Genomic DNA, 27,689 nt, shown 5'->3' with positions numbered 1-27,689 from the left:
CAAGACTGAGAGAGAATGTAGGAAAATTATTTCCTGTTTATGGACAACGTTTCTCTTGTCTGTTTGCCCGGCACTTGTTTATCCCACGTACAAACGCACAATCCCTCTCTGTCTAGACATTCTAAGTCTTCGACTTTTAGAACAAGGGTACCAATAAAGCCAAACATGCAATATACTGTATACACAGTCCTTCTTGTTCTGTCATGTATCATTTTATATTGATATAAACCAAGCTCTTATGTCAAAGATTGTTTGCCATGGTATTTCATCTCAGAGATTTACTAAAGAAAATATATGGCCTGTAATTTCCCCTATCAACCGACGTGGGAGTGATGTTGTAGTTTAGGAAAAGGAAACTCATTTCTCACTTGAACACACTAAGGAAAAATGAAATTGAATAAATAGTTAGGGTTGCGGAGTCGCATTTGTGTCAATCAATCAATCAAATGTATTTATAAAGCCCTTTTTACATCAGCTGCTTAAAACCCCAAACAGCAAGCAATGCAGATGTATAGATCCGATATTTTATTTTAATTCAGGCTAATCTGTATACTGACTTGAGACTCTTAACGCGGTAGTCCCGTGTAGCTCATTTGGTAGAGCATGGCGTTTGCAACGCCAGGGTTGTGGGTTCGGGGGCCAGTATGAAAATGTATGCACTCACTATCTGTAAGTCGCTCTGACTAAATTGTTACTTTAAAAACAATAACAAATCGAAAACCCTGCCCCTGTTTCATTAAAAAGCTGAGGGATGGGGCTTTCAGCAACATCCCTCAGATTAATAGACAGAGCTATGGATGCAAGGACTGACCATCTATGATGTCAACATTATAGTTTTAACCATGTTTTGAGGCTATATAGTGGGTTCTAAACGGGTATGACTGTTGAAATAAGCTCATGAGGTATTTATAAGTTATATTCTTCAAGAACCAATGGGTGCATATAATTAATTGATAAGTCCAAAAATGGCTGATTGCCCCTTTAAAGCTGTTTAGTTTGAGATCTTACGTTTCTTTACTTCTAAATTGTTTGAGGGAAAACAGAATAATAAATGTTTTTTTGTTGTATGAAGTCTAACTTTTCTGTCCAGGCAATCCTTGCAAGTTATTATTTGTATGTGAAGGCCTCTGTGTGTGTGTGTGTGTGTGTGTGTGTGTGTGTGTGTGGGCGTGTGTGTGTGCGTGTGTGTGTGTGTGTGTTGAGAAAGCGAAAGAGGAAGCGACAGAGAGCGAGAGAAAGAGACCTCACCTAAGGAAGCAGTGACATCTAGTGGATAAAGACAATAACTACGCTCATGTAAATATTAAATCAATAACAGATTTTCTTTTTTATCAGACAAACATTTACATTTACATTTTAGTCATTTAGCCTCAGACAAAACACAATAACTGCTCATCCTTATTGTAAAGTCAAAATGGGCCGGTGTGTTAGACATGCCTGGTTGCGCAAAATGGGCCGGTGTGTTAGACATGCCTGGGCCAGTTTCTGGTCCCAGTCTGTCCCTGGCCTACAAATAGTATTTGCTTAAGTCCTGCATTTAACTATTAATTTAGGGCCTTTATTTAAAGAGATTGTGTGCAGGTCAACTATTTCACAAGGTGAAAATGTAGGATTGTCCAACTTATTTTAATTAGGCATTAAGAAAATACAGATTATTTCTGGAAGACTCCCTGCCTAACCAGGAGGTTTGGCAACACTACTTGAAAATGTTCATAACAATTTTATTTACAGATCAAACTGGGGTGCTTAATAATTAAATACTCCCATGATATCAATTAGCGACATGTTGAGGAGAATTCCTTGAGGTATTTTTGTTTTCACACGTCAGCCTGGAAACCAGCCGGAGCCAGGCAATCTTCCCACAGTGAGAGTGGATGGACTCTTTTTTCATAATCAACTGGCTGTCCTCCTCCCTGGACCGGCAGCACAATAACTATGAATGGAATGAAAATATCTCTCTCATGAGAGCATGGGCCTCTATAGTTTTTACTGAGAACAAACTCCTGGGTCATAGATTTACAGCAATGTCTCACACGCCTGTGTACTATGAACTGTGTTCTTTGTACACATTGAAACATAGTAATCATGATTTGAATATTTCCCCCCCAAAGGATGTTGCATTCTCTGTGCTGTCTAAAGGGGATTGGCTGAGAGAAGCTTGAGACAGTATTTTTTTCCATCTGTCTTTTCTCTTTCGTTCCACTTTTCCCGGACTCGGACATTGCTCGTTCTGATATTTCTTCATTTCTTTATTTTAATTTTGGGGATTTGTGTGTATTGTTTTGTATTGTTAGGTATTACTGCACTAGAAACATAAGCATTTCGCTGCACCTGCGATAACATCTGCTAAATATGTGTAAGCGACTAATAACATGTTATTTTATTTGATCCCACTATCATTCTGTCAATACCAACTGCTCTTTTAAACCCAGTCAGTATCTAGTATACACAACATTATCAAAGGACACTTCCTGGTGCTTGGCATCTGTCATCTGGCAGGCTGCGTGAAAGGGAAGATGCCTTATTAACGCCACACTCTGCCTCTGAATAGAGGCTTTATAAGCTCAAAATAGCCTATCGAGGGGGCCGAGTGGTTAAGGTGCATACTAATGCTGCCTGGCTAGCTGTGTGGCTGGCTGGCTGGCAGGCTGAATTTTGACTCTGTCTTGCACATGCTCAGTGAGACTCCAGTCCTGACTCGTTTCATTCATACTGTATATCTCTCTCCCTCCATCGCCAAGCTGCTGTTGTAGCCTCCTCCTTCCCTCCACTCAGCTCTGTGAATGGATGATTGATCTCTCCATCCCTCCTTCCGTTTATCCCTCGCTCCTCAGCGGGGAAAAGAAGCGAGAAACAGGGGGAATCTCCATCTCCAAGATCTGTGATTGACAAGACGAGACTGTCTTGGGGGAATTCTATCTCTCCTCTTCTTTCCTGTGATGGCTGGATGAGGATTTCTCTTGGTCATGTAACGCTTTTCAAGGCAGAAGAAGACGTGGAAGAAGAAGACGTGGGAGAAGAGGGGGAGGAGGAGGAGGAGAAGTAGATGAGCGATTTCTTGGGCTACAGTGTGAGGGAGGTTTTCAACAGAGGCAAATGTGCCTCTCTAGTCTCTTGTCTCTGTGTTGATTTAGGACAGATGAGGATGTGTTAGTTTGACCATGGAGTTCAGCGCGTCGTCTGTGTTTGACCAGCAGAAAGGTAAGCAAGCAGGCAACCAGTGTTGGATGTTACATATCACAATAAGGAAGAGGAACTGGAACAGGGGAGAGAGAGAGAGAGAGAGAGAGAGAGAGAGGGAGAGGGAGAGGGAGATGGAGAGCGATGTTGCTGCCGCTGTTGCCATGGAAATGCTATGTTCTCTCTACTTGGCTTTGGCATCATGATGAGTAGATGCTGGGTTTATGGCTGGTGTGTGGGATGACTAGGTAACAAGATCTAGTGTGTAGGGATCTAGTGTGTAGGGATCTTATCCATAAAGTGTGGTCTTAAATGAAAAGGTTTTATACCTTTATGTGGAGAACCCTTTTTTAACCCTCTAAGTGGATTCTACTTTGAATACACCAAGGTTTAGGGGAAATCTTGCAGCGAGAGCTCTATGCATGAATGGGGATGAATGGATGTTACATCACAATATCTAGGTACAGCATTCCCATTCACAATAACTAGGTACTGCATTCCCATTCACAATAACTAGGTACTGCATTCCCATTCACAATAACTAGGTACTGCATTCCCATTCACAATATCTAGGTACTTCATTCCCATTCACAATAACTAGGTACTTCATTCCCATTCACAATAACTAGGTACCGCATTCCCATTCACAATAACTAGGTACTGCATTCCCATTCACAATAACTAGGTACTGCATTCCCATTCACAATAACTAGGTACTGCATTCCCATTCACAATAACTAGGTACTGCATTCCCATTCACAATATCTAGGTACTTCATTCCCATTCACAATAACTAGGTACTGCATTCCCATTCACAATAACTAGATACTGCATTCCCATTCACAATAACTAGGTACTGCATTCCCATTCACAATATCTAGGTACTGCATTCCCATTCACAATTTCGAGGTACTGCATTCACATTCACAACAACTAGGTACTGCATTCACAATAACTAGGTACTGCATTCCCATTCACAATAATTAGGTACTGCATTCCCATTCACAATAACTAGGTACTGCATCCACATTCACAATAACTAGGTACAGCATTCCCATTCACAATAACTAGGTACTGCATTCCCATTCACAATAACTAGGTACTGCATTCCCATTCACAATAACTAGGTACTGCATTCCCATTCACAATATCTAGGTACTTCATTCCCATTCACAATAACTAGGTACTTCATTCCCATTCACAATAACTAGGTACCGCATTCCCATTCACAATATCTAGGTACTTCATTCCCATTCACAATAACTAGGTACTTCATTCCCATTCACAATAACTAGGTACCGCATTCCCATTCACAATATCTAGGTACTTCATTCCCATTCACAATAACTAGGTACTTCATTCCCATTCACAATAACTAGGTACCGCATTCCCATTCACAATAACTAGGTACTGCATTCCCATTCACAATAACTAGGTACTGCATTCCCATTCACAATAATTAGGTACTGCATTCCCATTCACAATAACTAGGTACTACATCCACATTCACAATAACTAGGTACAACATTCCCATTCACAAGAACTAGGTACTGCATTCCCATTCACAATAACTAGGTACTGCATTCCCATTCACAATATCTAGGTACTGCATTCCCATTCACAATATCTAGGTACTGCATTCCCATTCACAATCTCGAGGTACTGCATTCACATTCACAATAACTAGGTACTGCATTCACAATAACTAGGTACTGCATTCCCATTCACAATAATTAGGTACTGCATTCCCATTCACAATAACTAGGTACTGCATCCACATTCACAATAACTAGGTACAGCATTCCCATTCACAATAACTAGGTACTGCATTCCCATTCACAATAACTAGGTACTGCATTCCCATTCACAATAACTAGGTACAGCATTCCCATTCACAATAACTAGGTACTGCATTCCCATTCACAATAACTAGGTACTGCATTCACATTCATTGCGGAGACCTATGGCATAGATCTGAAGTAGAGGTCTTCTCGGGCCAAGAAAGTTGGACCTGGACCCGAACGGATCCGAAGACAATCAGACCCGACCTGTACGGACCCGATAATACAAAATACAAATATAAAAGGGGCACCCGAATGGATCTGACGACAACCAGACCCAGACCAGACCCGGACCAGAACCAGACCAGACCCGGACCAGACCCGGACCAGACCCGGACCAGACCCGGACCAGACCCGATTGACAAAAACATTTATGTTTATCAGCCAAGTTGCTCTTCTGGTTAACGAATAGATCTCCATATGTTGGCTAGGCCTTCAATGAGTCAATAAATTCACCTTGTTAGCATAAAATAAAAATGCTATAGGCTATGTAGAGCTGTGGTCGGGTCCATTCGGGTCCACTCGGGTCCATTCGGGTCCATTCGGGTCCACTCGGGTCCATTCGGGTCCACTCGGGTCGATCAGCTGTAGTTACATAGACCTAATGACAATCAAACAGGACCCGACCCGAGGGAAAAGTTAGAATTTTTGACCCGAACCCGCTCGGGTCCCGGGTCGGGTCCCGGGTATTGGGGTTTGGGTCGACCCGTGAAGACCTCGAATCTGAAGCCCTGGGATAAGGCTGATATGATAAAACATGTGAGCCTCCTGCCGTTCATCAGTCAAACCCATTCACTCGTAGTACAGCTCTTGCTGGAAGAATATCCCCTTGGTATTGTATGGTGTCTGTCCAGAGTCCTCGGAAGATTATCCCCTTGGTATTGTATGGTGTCTGTCCAGAGTCCTCGGAAGATTATCCCCTTGGTATTGTATGGTGTCTGTCCAGAGTCCTCGGAAGATTATCCAGCAAGAGCTCTACTTTATCCAGAGATTGTCCAGAGTCCTAGAGTGCATTCTTCCTGTTAGATATAGTAGATCTAGGGGAACCCTCATTTGTAGGCCATTCTACTCCTTATATTTCTATGAATCATATTTCTCTGATTGGAATTCAATATGACACCCTGGGGCAATGGAAAGGGGTGGCGCAGTGGTCTAAGGCACTGCATTGCAGTGCTAGCTGTGCCACTAGAGATCCTGGTTCGAATCCAGGCTCTGTCGTAGCCGGCCGCGACCGGGAGACCCATGGGGCAGCGCACATTTGGCCCAGCGTCGTCCAGGGTAGGGGAGGGAATGGCTGGCAGGGATGTAGCTCAATTGGTAGAGCATGGCATTTGCAACACCAGTGTTGTGGGTTTGATTCCAGTATAAAAAAAATATGTATATATAAAAATTTATGCACTCACTAACTGTAAGTTGCTCTGGATAAGAGCGTCTGCTAAATGACTAAAATGTGGGTAGCACACATTAGGAATGTTGCGGTTGTGTTGCGGTCCTCTGTAGCTCAATTGGTAGAGCATGGCGCTTGTAACGCCAGGGTAGTGGGTTCGATCCCCGGGACCACCCATACGTAAAAATGTATGCACACATGACTGTAAGTCGCTTTGGATAAAAATGTCTGCTAAATATTATATTAGGATGGTGGCACGTTATTTGGGGAGGACAGGCTCATAGTAATGGCTGGAACTGAATAAATCGAATGGTATCGAACTCATAAAACACATCGGTTCCTTGTGTTTGAGACTATTCCAGCCATTATTATAAGCTGTCCTCCCCTCCATGGTCCTGTGTTGTGGAGGTTGTGGTGGTGTTATGGAGAGGTTCTGGTCGTGTTGTGGTTGTGTTATGGAGAGGTTCTGGTGGTGTTATGGCGGTTGAGCCAGATTGTGTCATGTCAGTGGATTTCCCGGACTGACTCTCACTTAAATGTAATGATTTGATGGATTGCATAATATATCCCCTCTTAATCAATCGATGAGACAAGAAAGGTTCCCTCAATATATTGACGGAGGGATGTCCTTCCTCACCCATCAGCCGTGTCCATGACTATTCGAAAAGAAGGTTCTACCTAGAACCATAATTGTCCCCTTAATGGAACCCTTTCACTAATACAAGGTTCTACGTGGAACCGTTTGACCACTAAAAGGTTCTAAGTAAAACCTTTTTCACCACCAAAGGGTTCCACATGAAACAAATAACCATTTTTTCCTAAGCGTGTAAAGTTCCTATAGCAGTAAAGTTCATATAAAGTTCATATGCACCTACAGGTCGAGGTCTACAGGTCCTTACAAATAGCACACTTCTTCTACTTCCAATGTACACAACACTATGTAAACAAATACACATTCCAAATCCGTCAGTCTTCAAAATGGCTATGTTGAGGGTTTCTTCCCAGTGGTCTACATCCATTCATATATTTTATTACATTCTATACATTATTCAATATTTTTGCGTTTGTTGCACGAGTTATTGCAGGACTTACAGTATATAATCCAAATTGAGCATGCTCCATCTATGAATTAAAAATATTATATTGACATTGATATATGCATAACCACATTGATGTATGTATAACCACATTGATGTATGCATTACCACATTTATGTGCATATAACCACATTGATATATGTATAACCACATTGATGGATGTATAACCACATTGATGTATGTATAACCACATTGATATATGTATAACCACATTGATGTATGTATAACCACATTGATGTATGTATAACCACATTGATATACACTACCGGTCAAAAGTTTTAGAACACCTACTCATTCAAGGGTTTTTCTTTATTTTTACTATTTTCTACATTGTAGAATAATAGTGAAGACATCAAAACTATGAAATAACACATATGGAATCATGTAGTAACCAAAAAAGTGTTAAACAAATCAAAATATATTTAATATTTGAGAATCTTCAAATAGCCACCCTTTGCCTTGATGACAGCTTTGCACACTCTTGGCATTCTCTCAACCAGCTTCATGAGGTAGTCACCTGGAATGCATTTCAATTAACAGGTGTGCCTTCTTAAAAGTTAATTTGTGGAATTTCTTTCCTTCTTAATGCGTTTGAGCCAATCAGGCTCTGTCGTAGCCGGCCGCGACCGGGAGACCCATGGGGCGGCGCACAATTGGCACAGCGTCGTCCAGGGTAGGGGATGGAATGGCCGGCAGGGATGTAGCTCAGTTGGTAGAGCATGGCGTTTGCAACGCCAGGGTTGTGGGTTCGTTTCCCACGGGGGGCCAGTATGAAAAAATAAAATAAATTAATGTATGTACTCACTAACTGTAAGTCGCTCTGGATAAGAGCGTCTGCTAAATGACTAAAATGTAAATGTAAATGTTGTGACAAGGTAAGGGATATACAGAAGATAGCCCTATTTGGTAAAAGACCAAGTCCATATTATGGCAAGAACAGCTCAAATAAGCAAAGAGAAACGACAGTCCATCATTAATTTAAGACATGAAGATCAGTCAATACGGAACATTTCAAACTTTGAAAGTTTCTTCAAGTGCAGTCGCAAAAACCATCAAGCGCTATGATGAAACTGGCTCTCATGAGGACCGCCACAGTAATGGAAGAGCCAGAGTTACCTCTGCTGCAGAGGATAAGTTCATTAGAGTTACCAGCCTCAGAAATTGCAGCCCAAATAAATGCTTCACAGAGTTCAAGTAACAGATACATCTCAACATCAACTGTTCAGAGGGGACTGTGTGAATCAGGCCTTCATGGTCGAATTGCTGCAAAGAAACCACCACTAAAGGAGACCAATAATAAGAAGAGACTTGCTTGGGCCAAGAAATACGAGCAATGGACATTAGACAGGTGGAAATGTGTCCTTTGGTCTGGAGTCCAAATTTGAGATTTTTGGTTCCAACCGCCGTAACCGCCGTGTCTTTGTGAGACGCGGTGTGGGTGAACGGATGAGCTCCGCATGTGCATTTCCCACTGTAAAGCATGGAGGAGGGGGTGTTATGGTGTGGGGGTGCTTTGCAGGTGACACTGTGTGTGATTTATTTAGAATTCAAGGCACACTTAACCAGCATGGCTACCACAGAATTCTGCAGCGATACGCCATCCCATCTGGTTTGGTCTTAGTGGGACTATCATTTTTTTTCCAACAGGACAATGACCCAACACACCTCCAGGCTGTGTAAGTGCTATTTGACCAAGAAGGAGAGGGATGGAGTGCTGCATTAGATGACCTGGCCTCCACAATCCCCAGACCTCAACCAAATTGAGATGGTTTTGGATGAGTCGGACCGCAGAGTGAAGGAAAAGAAGCCAACAAGTGCTCAGCATATGTGGGAACTCCTTCAAGACTGTTGGAAAAGCATTCCAGGTGAAGCTGGTTGAGAGAATGTCAAGAGTGCTCAAAGCTGTCATCAAGGCAAAGGGTGGTTATTTGAAGAATCTCAAATATAAAATGTATTTTTATTTGTTTAACACTTTTTTGGTTACTACATGATTCCATACGTGTTATTTCATAGTTTTGATGTCTTCACTATTATTGTACAATGTAGAAAATAGTAAAAATAAAGAAAAACCCTTGAATGAGTAGGTGTGTCCAAACTTTTGACCAGTAGTGTATGTACTGTATAACCACATTGATGTATGTATAACCACATTGATTTATGTATAACCACGTTGATATATGTATAACCACATTGATGTATGTATAACCACGTTGATGTATGTATAACCACATTGATGTATGTATAACCACATTGATGTATGTACTGTATAACCACGTTGATGTATGTATAACCACATTGATGTATGTATAACCACATTGATGTATGTATAACCACATTGATGTATGTATAACCACATTGATATATGTATAACCACATTGATGTATGTATAACCACGTTGATGTATGTATAACCACATTGATGTATGTATAACCACATTGATGTATGTATAACCACATTGATATATGTATAACCACATTGATGTATGTATAACCACGTTGATGTATGTATAACCACATTGATGTATGTATAACCACATTGATGTATGTATAACCACATTGATATATGTATAACCACATTGATGTATGTACTGTATAACCACGTTGATGTATGTATAACCACATTGATGTATGTATAACCACATTGATGTATGTATAACCACATTGATTTATGTATAACCACGTTGATGTATGTATAACCACATTGATGTATGTATAACCACGTTGATGTATGTATAACCACATTGATGTATGTATAACCACGTTGATGTATGTATAACCACGTTGATGTATGTATAACCACATTGATGTATGTATAACCACATTGATGTATGTATAACCACATTGATGTTTGTATGACCACATTGATGTATGTATAACCACATTGATGTATGTATAACCACATTGATGTATGTATAACCACATTGATATATGTATAACCACATTGATGTATGTATAACCACATTGATGTATGTATAACCACATTGATGTATGTATAACCACATTGATGTTTGTATGACCACATTGATGTATGTATAACCACATTGATGTATGTATAACCACATTGATATATGTATAACCACATTGATGTATGTATAACCACATTGATATATGTACTGTATAACCACATTGATGTATGTATAACCACATTGATGTATGTATAACCACATTGATATATGTATATCCACATTGATGTATGTATAACCACATTGATGTATGTACTGTATAACCACATTGATGTATGTACTGTATAACCACATTGATGTACAGTTGAAGTCGGAAGTTTAAATGCACTTAGGTTGGAGTCATTAAAACTCGTTTTTCAACCACTCCACAAATTTCTTGTTAACAAACTATAGTTTTGGCAAGTCGGTTAGGACATCTACTTTGTGCATGACACAAGTAATTTTTCCAACAATTGTTTACAGACAGGTTATTTCACTTATAATTCACTGTATCACAATACCAGAGGGTCAGAAGTTTACATACACTAAGTTGACTGTGCCTTTCAACAACTTGGAAAATTCCAGAAAATGATGTCATGGCTTTAGAAGCTTCTGATAGGCTAATTGACATAATTTGAGTCAATTGGAGGTGTACCTGTGGATGTATTTCAAGGCCTACCTTCAAACTCAGTGCCTCTTTGCTTGACATTATGGGAAAATCAAAAGAAAGCCAAGAAAAAAATTGTAGACCCCCACAAGTCTGGTTCATCCTTGGGAGCAATTTCCAAACGCCTGAAGGTACCACATTCATCTGTACAAACAATAGTACGCAAGTATAAACACCATGGGACCACGCAGCCGTCATACCGCTCAGGAAGGAGACGCGTTCTGTCTCCTAGAGATGAACATACTTTGGTGCGAAAAGTGCAAATCAATCCCAGAAAAACAGCAAAGGACCTTGTGAGGATGCTAGAGGAAACGGGTACAAAAGTATCTATATCCACAGTAAAACGAGTCCTATATCGACATAACCTGAAAGGCCGCTCAGCAAGGAAGAAGCCACTGCTCCAAAACCGCCATAAAAAAGCCAGACTACGGTTTGCAACTGCACATGGGGACAAAGATCGTACTTTTTGGAGAAATGTCCTCTGGTCTGATGAAACAAAAATAGACCTGTTTGGCCATAATGACCATCGTTATGTCAAGCCGAAGAACACCATCCCAACCGTGAAGCACAGGGGTGGCAGCATCATGCTGTAGGAGTGCTTTGCTGCAGGAGGGACTGGTGCACATATTGAAGCAACATCTCAAGACATCAGTCAGGAAGTTAAAGCTTGGTCGCAAATGGGTCTTCCAAATGGACAAGGACTGTCACGTCTCCGATGCAGCAGGAGTTTCCCAGTGCCTCGACCAGCACCAGCAGCAGCTTGCCCAGTTGAACGCCACCATGCAGATAGTGCTCCAAACTCTGCATAATCTGCCCAGCGCTCCGGTTCCACCTCAGGGAGAGGCGAGTGCATCCAATCCACCTGTTCCCGTGCTATCAACCACTTCTGCAGGAACACTTGCCCTACCGGAGCACTATGACGGTAAAACTACTAAATGTAGCGGCTTCCTGCTACAGGTTTCCCTTTATCTGGCGCGTCAGCCTGGGGCATATCCATCTGACCAAGCCAGGATAGCGCTGGTGATTTCGCTACTTAAAGGAAAGGCGCTGGATTGGGCCACGGCAGTCTGGGAAGGAGAGGAGGCAGTGGCACTTCCCTACCCCACCTTCCTCACTCGGTTCAGGGTGGTGTTTGATCATCCCACGGAGGGAAAGGACAGGGAGCGTCTCCTCCATCTACAACAGAGAGAGGGGCCCGCGTCCGAGTACGCTCTGAGCTTTCGCACGATGGCGTCATCTTCCGGCTGGAATGAGCGTGCTCTGCGCACGGCCTTCAGGAGAGGCTTACGGGAGGACATTAAGACGGAACTCGCATGTCGGGACGACGAGATAGACCTTGAACCCTCATCACCACGTCCATCCGCCTTGACGACATGTTGAGAGAGAGATGGCTTTCCCAACACCTTCCGGAGCCTCGACACTCACCCCATCTGAGCTATGGAAGCTGCCCTGCTTCCGAGTCCTCAGCCATGGAGGTGGGCAGCAACCCTGAGGCTGACGCTGCCTTCAAGAGGCTGAAGGAGAGGTTCACCATAGCGCCCATCCTAAAACACCCAGATCCCTCTCGTCCTTTCATCCTGGAGGTGGACGCATCAGAGGAGGGTGTGGGTGCGGTCCTCTCCCAGTGGCACGGTAAGCCAGAGAAAATGTATCCCTGTGCCTTTTTCTCTAAAAAGCTTACCCCCGCAGAGAGGAACTATGGAGTTGGAGACAGGGAGCTGTTGGCAGTGGTCCTCGCTCTGGAGGAATGGAGACACTGGCTGGAGGGCGCAGTCCATCCATTCCGGATTCTTACTGACCACCGGAATTTGGAGCACATACGGGCAGCGAAACGGATGAACTCTCGTCAAGCCAGGTGGGCCCAATTTCTTACTCGTTTTCAATTCATTCTGTCCTACCGCCCAGGATCCCAGAATGTGAAAGCCGACGCACTCTCCAGTATGCACCATACCGGAGAAAGGAAGGATCTGGGGGGTCCTATCCTGCCCTCGTCTCTCATCGTGGCACCTGTCGTTTGGGATGTGGATGAAGACATCCGCCTGGTGGCTCAGGAGGACCCAGCGCCTGCCAACGCCCCTCTGGGGCGCATGTATGTACCCACCAGTGTCCATGACCGCCTGCTGATCTGGGCGCACACCACCCTTACGGCAGGGCACTCTGGTATTACGCGCACCCTGCTTTCTCTAGCCCAAAGGTACTGGTGGCCCACTTTGGCTTCTGATGTCTCCCGCTATGTCAACTCCTGTTCCGTATGTGCCCAAACGAAGACACCTCGGAACGCCCCGGCAAGCAAACTAGTTCCTCTCCCAGTGCCTCAGCGACCTTGGTCACACCTGTCCATAGACTTTGTCACTGACCTTCCACGTTCTGACGGCTTCACCACAGTCATGGTGGTAGATCGGTTCTCCAAATCATGCCGTGTTTTGCCACTAACTGGTCTTCCTTCTGCTCTCCAGGTCGCTGAGGTCCTGTTCCAACAGGTCTTCCGGCATTATGGACTTCCGGAGGACATCGTCTCAGACTGTGGCCCCCAATTCACCTCCCGAGTGTGGAAGGCTTTCCTGGAGAAGATCGGGGCCACGGCCAGCCTCACTTCCCGGGTATAGGCCTCAGTCGAATGGGCAGGTGGAGCGCATGAACCAGGAGCTGGGGAGGTTTCATCTTTGCCACTGTCAGGACCGGCAGGGTGAGTGGGCAAGGTTTCTTCCCTGGGCAGAATATGCCGCACATGTCCATCTCCAGAGGGCCATTCGTCGGCAGATGGACCAAGCCGACCGCCACCACAGTGAGGCCCTGGTATTCCAGCCTGGTGATCGTGTCTGGCTGTCCACAAAAAACCTCCCTCTCCGCCTGCCCTGCAAGAAACTGAGCCCCCGGTTTGTGGGGCCGTTTAAGGTCCTCCGACAGATAAATTAGGTATCATACCGGCTGCTCCTTCCCCCTCACTACCGTGTCTCACCCACTTTTCATGTGTCTCTCCTCAGGCCGGTGGTTCCTGGTCCGCTGGCAGATGCCGTCCCCCGGGGTACGCCTCCTCCGCCCCTGGACATTGACGGGAGTCCGGCGTATCCGGTGAGAGATCTGCTGGACTCCAGGTTCCGTGGGGACGGCTCCATTACCTGTTGGACTGGGAGGGGTATGGTCCTGAGGAGAGGAGCTGGGTTCCGGCTGGAAACGTTCTGGACCCCAACCTAATTCGGGACTTCCACCGTTGCTGCCCTGACCGGCCCGCTCCTCGTCCTCGGGGTTGTCCTCCTGGCCAGCGACGTCATGCGGCTGGAGCCGTGCGTCCGGGGGGTTGGGGGGGTTGGTACTGTCACGTCTCCTCCCGTTGCTCCTCTCCGGCGCTCTGATTCGCCGGTCTACTGAGCCACCGGTCTGAGCGCACCACCTCGGCAACACCAGAATGGAAACCCAACGCACCCTAATCACCTCCAGCGCACCTGCACCTCATCATCTCATCACCACCCCTATTTAGCCCTGGACTGTTCTGTATTTTGTTGTGTGTGATTGTTAAGCGTTGTGTCGTTTACTCTCTCTTTGTTATTCTCTTTCTCATTATTAAGTAAACCTTGACCTTGTTAATTCCTGCGTCTGCGTATATCAGTACTTGTCATAATGACCCCAAGCATACTTCCAAAGTTGTGGCAAAATGGCTTAAGGACAACAAAGTCAAGGTATTGGAGTGGCCATCACAAAGCCCTGACCTCAATCCTATAGAAAATATGTGGGCAGAACTGAAAAAGCGTGTGCGAGCAAGGAGGCCTACAAACCTGACTCCGTTACACCAGCTCTGTCAGGAGGAATGGGCCAAAATTCACCCAACGTATTGTGGGAAGCTTGTGGAAGGCTACCTGAAACGTTTGACCCAAGTTAAACAATTTAAAGTCAATGCTACCAAATACTAATTGAGTGTATGTAAACTTCTGACCCACTGGGAATGTGATGAAAGAAATAAAAGCTGAAAGAAATCATTCTCTCTACTATTATTCTGACATTTCACATTCTTAAAATAAAGTGGTGATCCTAACTGACCTAAGACAGGGACTTTTTACTAGGATTAAATGTCAGGAATTGTGAAAAACTGAGTTTAAATGTATTTGGCTAAGGTGTATGTAAACCTCCGACTTCAACTGTATGTATAACCACATTGATGTATGTACTGTATAACCACATTGATGTATGTATAACCACATTGATATATGTATAACCACATTGATATATGTATAACCACATTGTATTTGTATCCCTGGCTCCTATAGATTCTGCTGAAGAAGTGGATCTTAACGTTGTTTACCAAGCAGCCGCCAATGGGGACGTCAACACATTAACAGCAACCATACGGGAGGATCCCTCCATTTTGGAGTACTGTGATGGTGAAGGTATAAACTGCTAGGGTTGCAAAATTCCTGTAACTTTCCCAAAATCCATGCTTTTCCGGAAATCACGGTTGGAAGAGTCCTGGAATCAGGGTGGAATAAGCAGGAAATCCGGGAATCCTCCAACCTGCATGTGGAAAAAGCTGTATGAAGTGCTTATGAAGCCTGTATGTAGTGCTTATGAAGCCTGTATGAAGTGCTTATGAAGCCTGTATGTAGTGCTTATGAAGCCTGTATGTAGTGCTTATGAAGCCTTTATATATGCTACTGTATATAAAGTATTAGTTCACTTGGCTAAAGTGTGTCAAAGTGTACTAGTGACAAACTTCCAACGGCCCACTGACCATCTGTCATGCAGTAGGATGCTGACAGCTAATCCTATCAACTAGAGAAGGAAACACGGCTCCAAATGAAACAGTTATCTATCAGTGATCAGAATCAGAACTGTTTTCTTGATGTACAGCGTGGCTACAGGGCCTTGTTCTGGGATCAGGGTTTCAGTAGCCCCAGTAATGTGACCTCTTTCCCTTGTCTCCAGTCCTTCATTGACAGATGCCATTGATCAGAAAACAAAGTCCTAATTATCCACCGTTTTCCAGATGTGTGCACTTGTACACTCCCCTTCATGGATTTTAAAGCATATGATTGGTGTAAGTAATTACACCGTCAGGTATTGGCTGAAGTGAGTTTAGACTTTTCACCATGAGTGTACACTTTGGGAGAAGGGGGGAGAACTGGGATGCAGCCCACTACTGATAAAGGAAAGGAGGCAAGGAGAGGGAGTGACTTTCAAGACTGCACCCATATGTTTAATGTGCCATCTATCCCATGTTCTCCGGCTGTAGGCTCCACCCCTTTGATGCATGCGGTGTCGGGGAGGCAGGTGGACACGGTGAAACTGCTGCTGAAGATGGGCACCTCCATCAATACCCAGGATGCCTGTGGAAGGACCTCGCTCTCCCTAGCGACATATCTGGTACCACACACACACACACAACACACAAAACACACACACACACACAACACACAACACACAACACCTGCTCGCTCACTGGTTTTGTTGTGATCTCTGTTTTTTGTTTAGTTTCTACAATTGTAAAGCGACTTTGGGTCACTGAAAAGCGCATCAGTATGAAAAATGTATGCACTCACTAACTGTAAGTCGCTCTGGACAAGAGCGTCTGTTAAATGACTAAAATGTAAATGTACATGTAAATATAAATCACATGTATTATTATTATTATTATTATATAGAGATGTTCAGCACCTGACATACCGGTAGATAACTTCATCCAAATACATTAGGGCTGTATGAATACTTTTTATAAGCCTCTTCATTCCTCCTTTCGTTGGACTAAAGTCACAATCTAACATGACACAGTTGAATAGTGAAAGCAATCCTGTCATATCAGTGATTGATTACTTAAAAGGGAAGGATGCAAGTATTGAAAGCGGGTCCCTATGTCTGTCACACTAATAGTCAGGAGTATGGTTCATTTCTTATGAAGTTAGAGTCTAAACTGTACTGAACAACAGCCATCCAAGTAGTTGTCTGGCAACTTTTAGAAAGTGCATTGCATAATTGTCAGAAACAACTGTTTTCTTTTAAAAACTAAATCCTTTGTGCATTTGTCTTTGAGCAGCACATTCAAAAAGCCACATTATACGTTTCTGTCGCAAAAAAAACAGAAGTGCCGTGATAACCTCCATTTTTTTTTTTGTCTTTTGAAGGGGTGGCTTAAAGGCTGCGTGTGTTTACTGCGAAATGGAGCCAAGCAGAACATCCCCGATAAAAATGGTCGCCTGCCTCTTCACGCAGCGACCGCTGAGATCGACCTCAAGTGAGAGCATTAGCAAATAATTCATTTAAAACATGTTTACAGCGTAGCCATTATTCTAACTATAGAGTACAGATGTAGGGTCTTAATTTGAGCCAGTTTGCTACAGCAGGAAAATTATCCTGCAGCAACAGGAAATTGAATTATTATGTGAATTATAATTAATGGGCATTTTTGTAAGGGTTGGTGCATTTTTTGTAAGGGCAAATCAAGTCAGACATTTCAAAGTGGAAATTACAAACTTTAGAAGCCTTTTAAAAACTAAAATACACTACAAGTTTGCATTTCCTATCAAATTAAGATCCTACATCTGTAGGCATTGAAAACAATGGTGTTAGAAGAAACCGTTGGAGATATGAGTCATAGGCGTAATCATGGCATAAAAGATGCTGAACAACAAGCGCATTAGCAAGCATCCACTTCAGGAAATAGAAAGGCCACCTCTGTAACATCACACACACAATATCAATAAGCACTCAGTCTCCATGTTACACTGTCCATGTTATGTATATAAAAGGAGGCTAATGGCTCAGCGACTGCTGCAAGTTTAGTAGCTTATTTACTCTAACAGGAAAGCCTGGTTTACCAGGGTGTGTGTGTGTGTGTGTGTGTGTCTGTGTGTGCAGTCCCCATAGCGACCACAGACCTTTGCTTGATATGCTAAGGCAGCAGCAGCTGCTCCAGTGGTCTCTCTCTCTCTCTCTCTCTCTCTCTCTCTCTCTCTCTCTCTCTCTCTCTCTCTCTCTCTCTCTCTCTCTCTCTCTCTCTCTCTCTCTCTCTCTCTCTCTCTCTTTCCCTCCCTCTCTCTCTCTCTTTCCCTCCCTCTCTCTCTCTCTCTCTCTCCCTCCCTCACTCCCTTATCTTGCTCCCTCTCTCTGAACGTGGGAAGACAGGGATCCAGCAGCCCAGTGCTGCATCTGGTCGACAACAACAGAGGCACTTTCTCTCTTCCTGCTTCCTGTCTCTCCCAGGCCATCTGGCAAAGCTCTCTTCTATTAGCTGCCGGACTTGATAACAGTAAATGAGAGGTCTCTCGTTGAATTGGTTGAATTGCAGAGGCGTAGCCTAGTAACTTACCCTCAACTCCACAGCCGAGACTGAATAACAAAATATAAATCTGTAGCATTTGGACACTCCTATTAGTACCATGTTTGTAAACCCCCCATGTGAGCCAGTTAGTGTAGAATAATGATATATTACTGTCCCCTGTAGCTCAGTTGGTAGAGCATGGCGCTTGCAACGCCAGGGTTGTGGGTTCGTTTCCCACGGGGGGGGGGGGGGCCAGTATGAAAAATGTATGCACTCACTAACTGTAAGTCACTCTGGATAAGAGCGTCTGCTAAATGACTAAAATGTAAAAATGTAACAGCATGTTTCAGGGGATCAGTTAGTGCAGAATAACAGCATGTTTCAGGGGATCAGTTAGTGCAGAATAACAGCATGTTTCAGGGGATCCGTTAGTGCAGAATAACAGCATGTTTCAGGGGATCCGTTAGTGCAGAATAACAGCATGTTTCAGGGGATCAGTTTGAATAAGGCGAGGCGCAGAATCGATATTCTTGATCACATAATGAATACTTATTTGGGTTGCTATGGTGATGTGTAGATCTGTGATTCTGTGCAGTCCGACTGCAATGTAGTCTTATCTCAAACCTGCCCCATTACCCTTGATACACGTTGTGCAGGTTTTGACAATACAACCTTTGATTTGATTCGCAGACTCATGGCAGTCCTGCTGCAGCAATCGACTGCGTGTGAAATCAACCACCAAGACAACGAGGTATGAGAGCTGAACAGTGATACCGTTGTAACCTGAGAATACACAGTACCGGCATGGGACAGGAGGCCGAATACGATAAAAAGAGCCTCTCCCTGATGTGACGGAAGTCTACTAGCTCTGAGAGGGAAAGCATGATGAATGACCTGAATAGGAAATCCTGCTCTTGACATCTACGCTCTGATGTACCATAAGTAGGGCCTGGAGTTTTTCTGACCACCTGACAATGTAAAGCTCCAGGCCCTAGTTTTAGGTTGATGTGGTCAGGAAAAAACTCAGGAGTAACCAACAATAAGGAATGATAAACTAAGATGATGCTACATTCAGTGTGTAGAAAGCTATGTCTAGTTTGCAATACGATCGATTCTCATTGGTTCTCTGTAGGGCATGACGGCTCTTCATTGGGCATCTTTCCACAACCGTCCTGAGCATGTGCAGGCTCTCCTGCAGAAAGGGGCGGATCCCACACTGGTGGACAAGGACTTCAAGACAGCCCTCCATTGGGCAGTGCAGGTAGGAGACAGCCCTCCATTGGACAGTGCAGGTAGGAGACATCCCTCCATTGGGCAGTGCAGAAAGGGGAAAACTTACTGCCACTGTGGGATTTGAACAAGGTCTTTAAGGGCCAGTTTCACGGACACAAATTAAGCCTGGACAAAGAAATCAATGGAGATTGTCATTTGAGCATGCCTTAAGTTGTTCTGGAAAAGAGCGTCTGCTAAATGTAGTATGTAGAAAGTTACAGATGCACAAAAATTATACCCCAAGACATGCTAACCTCTCACCATTACAATAACAGGGGAGGTTAGCATTTTATATCATACCCCAAGACATGCTAACCTCTTACCATTACAATAACAGGGGAGGTTAGCATTTTTGGGGGGGTATGATATTTATGGCTCTGTAACTTTCTCACTCATCATTATTCAAGATTCATTCAGGATTATCCGTAATCATGGTAGCATCCACATTAATGTAGTAGTGTTTAGTAACATATTCTATTCTTATTTACAATAAAAGTGACTCCAACATGACACAATATATTATTTACCATTAATTTCTATTGGGGACAAAATAATCTGAAACACAACCAAAACAAACAGCAAATGCATCCAACAAGTTTGTAGAGTCACAAGCTTGATGTAATCATTGTGTGTTAGGAATATGGGACCAAATACCAAATTTTTGACTACTTTAATACACATACAAGTGAATTTATATAAGTGAATTTGTCCCAATACTTGGTCCCCTAAAATGGGGGGACTATGTACAAAAAGTGCTGTAATTTCTAAACGGTTCACCCGATATGGATGAAAATACCCTGCAGTCTGCACTTTAACCTCATAGTCATTGTATCATTTCAAATCCAAGGTGCTGGAGTACAGAGCCAAAACAACAAAAAAGGTGTCACTGTCCTAATACTTTTGCAGGTCACTGTATTTATTTATTTGTGGACCGTTTTTGTTTCGTTACTGTCTGGTAATTATTTCTGGCTTCATTCAAGGTTTGCAATAATCCGCCATTTATGAAACCACATCGGCTGATAGCTTCTACACTACATATTTTAGTTCTAAAGCTTCTACACTACATATTTTAGTTCTAAAGCTTCTACACTACATATTTTAGTTCTAAAGCTTCTACACTACATATTTCAGTTCTAAAGCTTCTACACTACATATTTTAGTTCTAAAGCTTCTACACTAGTAGATTTAAAAGCTTGCAAGTACATGTGCATTACATACTATGCATTGTAGATAAATCCACTTCTAGACTCACACATCTGAGCAACCACGCAGTGATCATGTTCTGTTTTATGTAATTTGTTTCTCATTCAGGATACCAGTGCCACCACCTGGCCCATACTGTGACATGTGAATCCCAAAATAGTCTGAAATGAGGAAGTGTCTGGTGGGACAAGATCAGTGCACCATATTCTAATATGTGGTCAGAGTTGTCTTAGTCAGCTTTGTCAATTTGCAACATAATCAGGTTGTTAATGTCACTGCAATTATTCATAGCAGTGATGGTCAGAGGCTGTATATATCAAGCGTCTCAGAGTAGAAGTGCTGATCTAGGATCAGCTTAGCCTTTTTGATCACTATGAATAAGATTAAATAGACTGTGGGGAGACATAATAATATAACATGCCATTTAGCAGATGCTTTTATCCAAAGCGACTTACAGTCATGCGTGCATAATTTTTTTTTGTGTATGGGTGGTCCCGGGGATCGAACCCACTACCTTGGCGTTACAAGCGCCGTGCTCTACCAGCTGAGCTACAGAGGACATGATCCTAGATCAGCACACATCTAACTTCCCCTGCCCTGTTGCATTTAAAAAAGCAAGAAATATCTTCATTACACACATAAGTCATTAAATTGTTTTTGTTCTGAGTGCAAATCGGGCCTTTGTATGAAACAGAGGGGGTTCAGTGAACCATGCTTGTGTTGATGAGTAACCTTGCCTGAGACCTGAAGACATGCCTTAGCTCCCTGCAGCTAACAGTCTTATTCAATGGATTTAAAACCCTGCTGTTCTAATCATCCTTCTCTTTCTTTCTCTCTCTCTCTCTCTCTCTGTCTCTCTCTCTCTCTCTCACTCTCTCTCTCTCTCGCAGAGTGGCAGCAGATTAATGTGTTCTCTCATCCTGGATCACCACCTGGGCTCCTCGGTCATCAACTACGACGACGAAAATGGCAAGACCTGCGTTCACATCGCCGCTGCCGCCGGATACAGCGACATCCTCTATGAGTTGGCGCGCTTTGCTGAGACCAACCTGCAGGCCCTGGATGTAGACGAACGGTAACAGAAATGGCAGCACATTGTTTTCTTTGAAATTGCATGCCACCAGTCTATGTTTGTCAAACAAAAACCATTGATTGCAAAGTTAAACAAACCATAAATCTCCATGCACAAGGACCAATTTTAACAATTTCCACTGAACATTTTACAAAAACAAATTTACTTGAAGAACAGTGCAGATGCAAAGTTTGGTAACAGAATGACAGTTTGTGCTGTTTGTGCCGTCATTCAGTTACCAAATTTATAAAAGTAGTCATTGTGCATAGAAAATGTTTGACAAAGTCTCAGCATCATTCTGTTACCGTGGAATTGACCAATACTGGTTGGTAAATGCATTGATTTATCATGAATAACTGCACTATTCATGTAGGTTGATCCGGTGGAAAGAATAAGATCTGTTCATCCTCCAGGACCCCTCTTCATTGGGCGGCAGCAGCGGGGAAGGAGGACTGTGTCCAGGCCTTACTGCAGCTAGGGGTGGAGACAGGGCCCAGGGATATCAATGAGAACACACCGCTTACATATGCAATGTACTGTGGCCACACTGCCTGCATCAAGCTCCTCTCAGCTGACAACAGGTTGAATAACGCTGCATTCCGTGTGTGTGTGTGCGTGTGTGCGTGTGTGTGTGTGTGTGTGTGCATATACACTACCAGTCAAAAGTTTGGACACACCTACTCATTCAAGGGTTTTTCTATATTTTTACTATTTTCTACATTGTACAATAATAGTGAAGACATCAAAACTATGAAATAACACATATGGAAACAGGTAGTAACCAAAAAAGTGTTAAACAAATCCAAATATATTTTATATTTGAGATTCTTCAAATAGCCACCCTTTGCCTTGATGACAGCTTTGAACACTCTTGGAATTCTCTCAACCAGCTTCACCTGGAATGCTTTTCCAACAGTCTTGAAAGAGTTCCTTCATATGCTGAGCACTTGTTGGCTGCTTTTCCTTCACTCTGCTATCCGACTCATCCCAAACCATCTCAATCGGGGGATTGTGGAGGCCAGGTCATCTGATGCAGCACTCCATCACTCTCCTTCTTGGTCAAATAGCCCTTACACAGCCTGGAGGTGTGTTGGGTCATTGTCCTGTTGAAAAATAAATGATAGTCCCACTAAGCCCAAACTAGATGGGATGGCGTATCGCTGCAGAATGCTGTGGTAGCCATGCTGGTTAAGTGTGCCTTGAATTCTAAATAAATCACAGACAGTGTCACCTGCAAAGCACCCCCACACCATAACACCTCCTCCTCCATGCTTTACGGTGGGAATTACACATGCAGAGATCATCCGTTCACCCACACCGCGTCTCAAAAGACACAGCGGTTTGAACCAAAAATCTCTAATTTGGACTACAGACCAAAGGACAAATTTCCACCGGTCGAATGTCCATTGCTCGTGTTTCTTGGCCCAAGCAGGTCTCTTCTTCTTATTGGTGTCCTTTAGTAGTAGTTTCTTTGCAGCAATTCGACGATGAAGGCCTGATTCACACAGTCCCCTCTGAACAGTTGATGTTGAGATGTGTCTGTTACTTGAACTCTGTGAAGCATTTATTTGGGCTGGAATTTCTGAGGCTGGTAACTCTAATGAACTTATCCTCTGCAGCAGAGGTAACTCTGGGTCTTCCATTCCTGTGGCAGCCCTCAAGAGAGCCAGTTTCATCACTTGATGGTTTTTGCGACTGCACTTGAAGAAACTTGCAAAGTTCTTGAAATGTTCCGCATTGACTGATCTTCATGTCTTAAAGTAATGATGGACTGTCGTTTCTCTTTGCTTATTTGAGCTGTCTTGCCATAATATGGACTTGGTCTTTTACCAAATAGGGCTATCTTCTGTATACCCCCCCCCCCCACATACATTAATTTATTTTATTTTTTCATACTGGCCCCCCGTGGGAAACGAACCCACAACCCTGGCGTTGCAAACGCCATGCTCTACCAACTGAGCTACATCCCTGCCGGCCATTCCATCCCCTACCCTGGACGACGCTGTGCCAATTGTGCGCCGCCCCATGGGTCTCCCGGTCGCGGCCGGCTACGACAGAGCCTGATTGGCTCAAACGCATTAAGAAGGAAAGAAATTCCACAAATTAACTTTTAAGAAGGCACACCTGTTAATTGAAATGCATTCCAGGTGACTACCTCATGAAGCTGGTTGAGAGAATGCTCAAAGCTGTCATCATGGCAAAGGGTGGCTATTTGAAGATTTTCAATTATAAAATATATTTTGATTTGTTTAACACTTTTTTGGTTACAACATGATTCCATATGTGTTGTTTCATAGTTTTATGTCTTCACTATTATTCTAGAATTGAAAAAATAGTAAAAATAAAGATAAACCCTTGAATGAGTAGGTGTGTCCAAACTGGAAATGGCCATGCAATAATTCTGTGTGCAGTCGGACATGTCGATTATTTGCAGATTAGTAAAGCCAAAAATCTCTGGGAAAAGAAAATGCCTGCCATCCATCTTAAACCAGAGTTGTGAATAAGACTTTATGGTCTCATTGATTGATTGTCCACAGAGCCGAATCAGCCAGACAGCTGCCTTCCCAGGGCAGTGATCCATCCCAGCTGCCTTCCCAGGGAAGTGACCCATCCCATCTGCCTTCCCAGGGGAGTGACCCATCCCAGCTGCCTTCCCAGGGGAGTGACCAATTCCAGCTGCCTTCCCAGGGGAGTGACCAATCCCAGCTGTCTTCCCAGGGGAGTGACCCGTCCCAGCTGTCTTCCCAGGGGAGTGACCTGTCCCAGCTGTCTTCCCAGGGGAGTGACCCGTCCCAGCTGCCTTCCCAGGGGAGTGACCCGTCCCAGAAGAAGGAGGGCAAGTTCCGCATGCTCAATCAGATCTTCTCCTGCAAGAGGAAGGAGCACTATGCCGCCCGCCAGAGAGAGCTGGGCCGCGACGGACACCTGAGGGAGGAGACCTCAGAGGTGGATGACATCATCACCATGTTTGACTGCCTGGCGGACTCCTCCTCGGCCAAGGAGCCTGAAAACGAACGCTCCAAAGTCAGGAAACGGCCTTTGGTCGAAGCGGCGCAGAAACTCAATCCACTCGACATCCGGACCGCGAAGGACTACAAGGGACTGCCTCCCATACGGACACAAAGTCTTCCGCCCATCAATCTGGGAACGTCTTTGCTGGCCATCTCCCAGAGTGCTGTGGAGCAGAGTCACACCACGAGGCCGATGGTCAATCACTTTGCCCACCGCTCTCAGAAAAGCAAGAGTGAGCATGACTTGTTTGACAGCAGGCCGAAGGGACAAGCGTTGGTCAGTCATTCCTGGAAGACCGAGTCCAATCAGTCCATTTTGGCCCACAAATCCTGGATTTCACCCCCAACAGAAAGGCTGTTGGACAAACTGTACCATGAGACTTCCGGACCTATGGATGTCCTCTGCCCACACCAAGCCCCATACATACAGAAGAATGAACAAGGTATTATTAGTTGTGTCTTTCACAAGGTGGGATGAGTTGTCTTTTACAAGGTAGGATGAGTTGAGTTCTTCACAAAAAGGAGAGGCTAACAGTCTCTGGTTTAGCAGAGGGGAAGTGTGACTTACTGAAACATCTAAACTTGTGGTGCATTCTCATGAGTTATCAAGTGAGTCATCACATTCCTTTCACCAGAGCTAAGCAGCAGTTAGCAAAAAAACCACATCCTGCTAAGATAATATACTGTAGATAGCTACACTTGACTTCACAGTTCACACCTTGAGACCACTTAGATTCAAAACCAGTAGGCCTAACCGTTTTTCTGTCTAAAATAGATTGACATTATTTTGCAAGGGAGTGATGCAAGAGAACATGTGTGAACTTCTATGCAGTTGAGTTTTGATGATTCTTCTCAACAAGGGAACGTAACATCTGCATTACATTGCCACAACGTATGCATCCAAGTGCATGCTAATAACATGATGTACTTCTCCTCATCACAGCTCCAAATACACAGCTGCTACCTCTGGACAGGTTAAACATGAGGGAAACTGCCCTAACACGGAACTGCTTGGCCCCCATTCGTGACCACTGTACCCACCGGTGTAAGTACTTTTTTTCATGACTATGTAGCCTTGAAAACTTCAGAGCTCTGAATGCATGCATGAATCCGATTCCTTTCTGTGCTAAAACTAGAGGGCTCGATGTTATATTCTGTAAGGGAAACAGGTCCCATCCTTGGGGATGTATTGTCATGCCTTAGTATCACTGTCAACATCACAATCTATACAACATATTCCACTACAATTTCAGTATAGCCAGCCCAGTGCTACTAGAGTGTACACATAGCTTTGTGACTTTTTTCGGTCAAGTCTTGAGGCAGTGTCTGTAGACGGCGGCTGTAGTGTTTCACTCCAGAGTGGCAGAGTCACATTCAGTGCACAGGAAGGTATGTCCGAATGTTGAGAGGTGGAGGTGTAGACATGATCGCCAACACATCACCAAACACTTAACAAGCTTTTCCCTCTGCAGTCTCTTTGCCACCAGACCAAGTCTCTAAAGGGGTGAAGAAGTGCAAGTCCCTGCCTCTCAACACCCTGGGTCGGGGACAAGGAGGTCTCCCGCCACCTGTGACCTCCAAGTCCCAGAGGCCAGGGATCCCCCAAAGCCCGTCCTTGTGCTCCTTCCTGCCCATGCTGAATGGAGACCCTCTGAGGAGCGTCCAGGTGCTCCCCGCCATCCCATCCCAGAGGAAACACAGCCCCACTGTGGGCCAACCCAAAATGGACACCCTCAGTAAACTGGACGACAGAACCTGATGCAACCGCATGGCTCATTGGAGGCTTGGGGAGATATGTGGTGGAGTGGACCTGATTGGAATTGGGACTTGGCTGGGTTAGCTAGCAGCAGGCCATTTTCTGTGGAATTTGTCCCTAAGTGTAAAAAAATATATATAAAAATTGGCCCTGAGTGTACAAACTGACTAAACTCATCAAAAGGAACTCTACTGTATGCCACAGTAAATTGCTCAAGACTTTGCAAACATTTGTTAATAAACAGCATCCTATTTTTACACGTTTATACTGTACTTTGTGGTGGAAACTCCACAATTCAAGGCATGCACTGTGTACTGTTTGATTTTCTTGCACTTTGAAATTGAGGCTTTACGTTTAGTTTGTCATGTGACTGTTTCGCTAAATGAATAAAACATATGACATTTGTATTCTTTTTGCCTGCGTTTGGATATTTTTCAGTTGTGTGAAGGAGAGGAGGCACAGATACGTTTGCCTATGCACGATCAACTTATTGATCCATTCCTGATCATCATACAGGAAATGTCTATGATCCTCCATTATTACTGGTCTGACAGTTTTTTATTTATTCCCCTTTCATGTATCTTTTCTCCAAGCCGTCCTGGCGCTAGGGCAGAGATCTATGTTGACTATTATCACTACTGTAACCACTAGGGAGGTCTGAGTATGTGGGAGGGGAAGGGGATGGGGCAGGACGTGCATTTTTTTTGTCAAAAGAAAATCAAGCATATTCATGGTGGTAGTGTAATGACATTGGTGACCTGAGTGAGATACACTTACTGCTGAGACCTGAAGACTTGGGTTAGCTCCCCCAAGCGTATGGCCATAGGCTTTAGCTCAGTGGGCTGCTACAGTCTCGTTGTAGGGCGGCAGGTAGCTTAGTGGTTAAGAGTGTTGTGCCAGTAACCGAAAAGTCGCTGGTTCTAATCCCCAAGCCTACTAGGTGAAAAATCTGTTGATGTGCCCTTGAGCAAGGCACTTAACCCTAATTGCTCATGTAAGTTGCTCTGGATAAGAGT

At 44.0% G+C, this 27,689-nt stretch overlaps 1 protein-coding gene across 1 annotated transcript; it reads left to right on the top strand.

Moving 5' to 3' along the window:
• Positions 1 to 3,161: 3,161 nt before the first annotated feature.
• On the top strand, positions 3,162 to 27,079 carry ankrd55 (ankyrin repeat domain 55; the record flags this gene model as incomplete). The annotated part of the gene is made up of 11 exons (XM_084159032.1): positions 3,162 to 3,201; positions 15,376 to 15,495; positions 16,338 to 16,468; positions 17,224 to 17,333; positions 19,050 to 19,110; positions 19,492 to 19,620; positions 21,725 to 21,909; positions 22,320 to 22,487; positions 24,444 to 25,360; positions 25,861 to 25,962; positions 26,390 to 27,079. 11 exons carry the CDS (start codon positions 3,162 to 3,164, stop codon positions 26,674 to 26,676), a joined length of 2,250 nt encoding a protein of 749 aa, XP_084015158.1. The 3' UTR covers positions 26,677 to 27,079.
• Between the last annotated feature and the right edge of the window lie 610 nt (positions 27,080 to 27,689).

This window comes from Coregonus lavaretus (genome assembly GCF_964263955.1).
Source record: "Coregonus lavaretus genome assembly, chromosome: 4".
Classification (NCBI taxonomy): domain Eukaryota; kingdom Metazoa; phylum Chordata; class Actinopteri; order Salmoniformes; family Salmonidae; genus Coregonus; species Coregonus lavaretus.
Note: the sequence above shows the minus strand (reverse complement) of the source record. Positions and strands in the feature narration are given on the sequence as shown.